The following is a 6190-nucleotide window of genomic DNA, read 5'->3' on the forward strand; positions in this document are numbered from 1 at the left end:
GGTATGAAGTAAATAGATCGATAGTTCACGGTGTGCTTAGCGTGAAGAGGAATTTTTAATATATTCCTTCTAATAAAAAAATGAATTCACGTGGAAATTACATTTTTCGAATTTTAGTAAATAACAGATGAAAGCGTTGTAAAAATAAGTCTAACGTACAAAATTTAAAAGAATGTTTCTTTATGAAGATTCAAAGCACGTTTCGATTTATTGGATCCTTGTGGATAATAAACAAAAGCATAGAATTCGTATTTAGAAAATAAATCCAATTTACAAAAATTTTCAAATCCAATATTTCAACCCTTTTTTCGAAAAAAAAAAGATTCAGGAAGTGCTTAAACAATTAATTCGTGGGAATTTAAATTTTTCGAATTTTCGTGAACGGTAGACAAAAACGTAAATTAATATTTGGAAAAGTAAGTCCAATTTTGCAAAATTTTCAAATCTAATATTCCACCTTTGGAAAAAGAAAAAATTTAACAGGTGCTTGAATGAAATTCACCGCCATTTAAGGTCCATTCAAGCGAGCGCCATTTCTCCCTTTTATCCTGCGAAACTAAATCGGAGCAACGAGTCCCAGAGGAGTGAATTCTCAAGATCTTCGTTCGAGACGGAACGCGTGTATGTTTGCGAATGATGAGAAAGCTAACAGAGAACAGAAGAAGAGGAGAAGAAGAGGAGAAAAAAATTTAGAGAAAAGATGTAAGAATTCCAAAATTCAAAATGGAGAACGCTGGAGAACGCTGGAGATGAGATAGAAAATGATGGATATACAGATATATAGATATAGAGATAGACAGATAGAAAGAGAGAGAGAGAGAGAAAAAGAAAGAGAGAGAGAATAAATGATCGATCATGGCGTTGTACGGCGCGTGTTTCGAGCGGTAAAAGCGAACGAGCCGACTAAATAACGAGGAGTTCTTGTAAGGAGGCCAGATCGACGAAGCGAAACCGATCTGGATACGGACAGACAGAGTCAGACAGAGATAGACAGAGCGATAGAGTAGACATGTGAGTGAGAAGGAGGGAGAAAAAAAGCGATGGAGAACGTGCTACCTCGTACCTGGAGCGATCGCGAGGAGAAAGAATCGTGTGTTTCGCGTGTATACGTAAATATACATACAGGTGGCGATATGTACAGGTGTATATGTGTGTGAATTCTATAAAGCTGAAAAGTCATTGGGTGCCAGAGTCGATTTCGAGGGAATAAATTATGACCTATCAAACCGTGGAACGATCTTTTTTGGGCTGAAATTAAACTCTCAAGTTTGCCTCTCAATTTTACCACTTTTTTCTAATTGAGGTTGGAATTGGCGATCTCTTTTGAAAAGAAACAGTACTGCAGTTTTCTGCAGTTTTCTGCAGTACTGACATTTTCTCGATTTTTTAATAAGAGGGATATTGTATATTCGTTGCTTATTTTTAATTTATTAGAAATTTCATTTTTGTTCAACTTTTATTCTTTTTTTTTTCTCAGTGTTCCACATTTCTCCTCTTGTACAATTTAATTCCTCGAGACTTTTCGATGTCTATTCATATTTCATTTAGAATTTAATTTTCCTCCGCTCTTCTGTTCAACATTTTCCTCTTCTATTTCAATTTTAATAATGCTGTTGCTGATATCGCTACTTCTCTTATTTTCCACTCCTCTTTCAACATTTAATCCCTTCGAAAATGACAGCGTAAACGCCGATACGGGTGATTCTTTATATCCTCTGACTATTTTCATTTTACAATTTTCACATTTCTTTCTCAGTGTTCAACATTTCCTTTTGAATTCTCATTAAATCTCCTACATTCTCTGCTATCTTCTATTTCTCTGAAATTTAATACCTCCTCTGATCTTCCGTTCCCTCTTTCAATACTTAATTCCTTCGAAATGACAGTGGCACGTTGCAATCAAACAAGCGAACTATCCAGATGGAAAAAGCGCGTATTTTCACGGCGGTTAGTCGCGCAAGGTGAACACCAGAGAGAGAGAGAGACAGATAGAGAATTGCGTGAACCTGGCAGGAAGAGGGCCTCGATGGGCTCGAGAAAACTGGGTTAGAACGCGCTCGAGCACGAGCTTCTCGTCTCCTGGCTGCACTTTCGCTCAAAATCGAAACCAGTCTCTCCCCGACGAATCGAAAGAGGACGTTTGTCGGGGGAGAAGGGGCTGGAGATTAAAACAGCGCCTTGAAAGTGGACGTGTGTATAACTTGTATGTTGTTGCATTTCCACTTCACGTTTATATGCATGTAAGATGTTCATCGAACGTTTTTTCGAACCGTTCGCGTAACTTCTCAGATATACTGTACCGACGGAAAAACTATCGAGAACTCGCGAGTGGATCGCTGTTTTACGTGACTTTAGAAAGTACTGGAAATTCAATTTTATGATTTACATAGGTAATTTTATCCGTTCGAATTTTCCTACCGATTAACCCTTTGAGATATGGGCAATTTTTCTTTCATTTTCATTTACAAGTCAAAATTCAACCGAGTTTGGTTATTCGAAATTTTTACGGGTCAATTTAAAATTTAAAGGGCCAAAAGTGTAAATAGGAAGGAAATAGAATTTAACCCTTTGAAGCATGAGAAATCGTTCCTTGATTTTCATTTAGAAATCAATATTTGAAAAACAGAAAATATCAGTGAATTTGTGTAAAATTTTCGTGTATGATTAATTTAAAAGTGTGAGTGAGCGTCCAGTGTAAATTGAACAACATCCAGAGCCGTTACGCACTGTCGACCAGTCACCGGCGACTTGCTCGATGACAGACCAAAAATCAGGCGACCAAACTTTGTCGCCGCGATTACTTATTAAGTGTATATTAAATTATTAATTATCATTATTAAGCATTACACTTATTACACTGTATTCTCGACATACACTATTAGAATCTGAAGTAAAAATGTGTGAAAGAAGTGAAATTGACTTGTACTATGATAATCATAAGCAAAGGACAGCAATGTAGAATATATTAGCGTACTTATACCGTTTGACCAAAATTTCACTTATACTCTTTTGCCCGAATGTAAGAGATATATTTTCTCTTGAACCTACCAGGTCGCTGGCGACTGATCGACAAGTGCACAACAGCTCCAATCATTTTCTGACGACTGACAGACAGATATTTGGTAACACATTCTTGTATGTTCGGTTTCGTTTGGAGACGAGAAGTTTCGTGGATGAATCTCGATAGTGCGTGAGGGTATAACGGTGCGTTAGTACTACCTTACGAATTGTGCGTGCTACGTTGCGAGTCTACGAAGGAGCCGGCCTTCTCCGTCTTTTCTTTTCAACATTTTTCGTCATCCTTAAGAAAAGGACGAAGGAAAACGTTCTTTGACCAATGTTCTTTCCACGAGAAACTGCGTTTAGTGAATTCTCAATTAGCGAAGGAAAAAGTTGCTTCCAGTTGCTTGTAATGTAGCAAATAAATCGAACAAAAAGTTGAAAAAATATATTTACCAAAGAAATGCAATATTCTGGAAGAAATGCTCTCAGAAAAATAGAAACTTTTTTAAGAAACAGAAGAGAAAGAATTGCACTGTTCGGGTTAGACGTTTGGAACCACTGTGCATTGCAAGCTGGGCAATTACAAAAGTTACCTAAGTCGCAGAAATATTGTTCTTTATGAGATATTTCAATTTTTTAAATGCACTTTTTGATACTTTCACTATCGACTTTATTCAATCGTTCAATTTCCAACTATTTTGCAGAAATTAATCCACATTACTGTGATATAATATTATTACTGTAACGTAATATCGTTACTCAAATCTATGAAAACGAAGGAAATTACTGTTAAAAATTTTCTAAAAAATTCGTAGCAGGTTCGATATAAATTGCTGTAAATTGCCAAGTGGTCTCAAACTTTGGCCAGTGCTTCTTCCAAAAAACGAAACAAATAAAAATTCATTGAAAATTCTATCTTATCCCAGTAGAATGGAATTGAAAAAACGAGTAAACGCATCATTCTCGAGGGAAGAGTGCACAGGTAAGCGGAGATAGGTGTACAAACCGGCTGAACCTGGTCGATACATCGACTTACTCTCGAGCTTGTCACAGTTGGTGACTTTGCCCTTCCAGTCGCAGGTCTGTTTGTCCAAGTCAAAGGCCAGTCCGCTGGGGCACGTGATTTGCTTCAGGCCGGATTTCGTGCACCTGTTCGTGTCAGAAAGCAAAACGGGACGGGGTTTAGTCACATACGTATCGATAGAACATGCTTACTCTCCAGTTGATCGCAGTTCTTCACGTTTGTCTTCCAGTCACATGTTTGTCGCTCGATGTCAAAAGCCAGACCAGTCGGGCATCGCACAGTAGCCAACCTGGTCACGCCAATCTCGCTCGCTTTGTCGCATCTGTTATCAAGTTTTTCACCATTTTTTTCTATCGTTTCGAATAATCATTCCCATATATATTTTTTTCTTTTTATTGAATTACATCGACCGATTTCAATTTTATCATTATCACTAGTGATGTCTGTTTGATGCACAGTGTATTTTGTTACATGTGTAATGTACAATGTAGAATATTAGGGCACCTCCACTATGTTTGGTACATTTTAAAAAGACGAGTAGTTATAATGAAAATAATAAAATATCGTATGAAATAAGTTTCAAAGGCTTTTATGAATTTTCAAGATGAATTTGTGTGCAAAATCGTGTAAAAATTATTCAAAGTAAAATCACGTAAGACACTGCTAAAGTAGGATACGTGTAAAAAATGTTTAATTCTAAATTATCGAAGAATTTGCCTAAAGGAATCAAACCAAACATTGTCTAAACAAAATTGTAACGAAGAAAATGTTTCTAAGCAAAATAATTCTAAAATATTGCCGAAAAGTTATAAAAATTGCTTAAAATTATTTTTAAAGTCTTTCAAAAAACTGTCTAAATAACAGTATATAAAAAAACAGCCAGAGCAATTATTTAAAAAATTATCCAAACAGAATCACATAAAAAATGATCTTTAAAAAATCATCAAAACAAATTGTTTAAATAAAATCGAGTAAAGAAAGTCGTTCAAGAAATGAAAGAAAACATTAGAACCCAATTAAAACGATCCAAGATATGCATTTAGGATTCTCTAAAAGATTCCCTCGAATTATGTTAAGAAGCGTAATATCCTACGACAGGATCTCGTCGTATTCCTGTTCGGAGGATATTCTTGCCGACTTGTCCTTGACGATGAAATACCTTATCCGTTCGAGTGAGTCAGGATACTAGGTCTGTCGTCATCGGTTGGAAGGCGAGTCCTGTATCCAGTATCAGGCTCGCCTTGAACCTTCGGACGCGGAATTCGATCGCGAAGAAACCGTAGGAATTCACTGTCCAATCCTCCATGAAGGATCACCTCCTGGTTCGCGTAAATCGCGGATCATACCGTTAACTCTGTTGGCCTTCGGTCTACTTTTACGTATCACGGAATCAATCACGGTCCAGTACAATCGACAGAAGCTGTTTGTACAATATTTCACTGGTATGGCTAATCGAAATCGCGAATTTCTTCGAGGAAAAGTTTATTCTCGACGATGACGCGATGTTTTCGCTGCACAAGGATACTTTTTTTCGACGAATTTTAAACGCATTCTAAAGGACGTGTCAAACATCTAAATTTTTAAGGATATTTTGCACGAAGCTTAAGAGTTTTTAAACGTGAATAGAACGACGACAGATGAATATTTACGTGAAGTTCAAGAGAAGAAGAAGAAGATTTTTTTAAATATTCCACTTTTTAAATATATCAATTGCATAGAAAAATGGCTGATGAATATTTAGGAATATTACAACGGTGAAAGAGAAGATTTGTATGTTATAATTGAAGAATTACCTTACGACATCGCGACAGTCTCCTTCGACGCTCAACCGGAAGTACTCGTCTCCCGGTCTGTCCTGGCACAGTTCCTCTGCGTTTGCATCGAGCCCATCTGAACCTTCGTCATCTTGTGCTCTCACCAGTGTTCCTGTAAATTCGAGAACAATATTACATCAAGAATTCCTCTTAATTAATTTAGTTACAGGTGTAACACTCAACAGAGAAATACTTGTTATCCAAGATAAAAACGATCCTGGAAAGTAAAGAGACACCGCGCCCCACTTCTACAGTTTCTCTCCACCAGTGACAATTACGTACTTTCTATCATCGATTACATAAACGACTCTCAAACTACGAGCACATTCTCCAACCTGACCTCATGAAC

General features: G+C 36.9%; 1 protein-coding gene across 2 annotated transcripts in view; it reads right to left on the reverse strand.

Annotated features, from left to right (window-relative positions):
- LOC108574743 overlaps nucleotides 1-6190 on the reverse strand; it is a 17100-nt gene that overhangs the window by 8541 nt on the left and 2369 nt on the right. The window contains exons 2-3 of one of the 2 annotated variants that reach the window (XM_017937376.1): nucleotides 5821-5953; nucleotides 4040-4152 (exon numbers count right to left, since the gene is read on the reverse strand). In XM_017937376.1, coding sequence (XP_017792865.1) covers nucleotides 4040-4152; nucleotides 5821-5953 — 246 coding nt within the window. Of the gene's footprint in view, nucleotides 1-4039; nucleotides 4153-4218; nucleotides 4350-5820; nucleotides 5954-6190 lie in introns of both variants that reach the window. The other variant, XM_017937375.1, reaches the window with a different exon arrangement.

The sequence above is a fragment of the Habropoda laboriosa genome, unplaced genomic scaffold (assembly GCF_001263275.1).
Source record: "Habropoda laboriosa isolate 0110345459 unplaced genomic scaffold, ASM126327v1 scaffold225, whole genome shotgun sequence".
Taxonomy (NCBI): Eukaryota; Metazoa; Arthropoda; class Insecta; order Hymenoptera; family Apidae; genus Habropoda; species Habropoda laboriosa.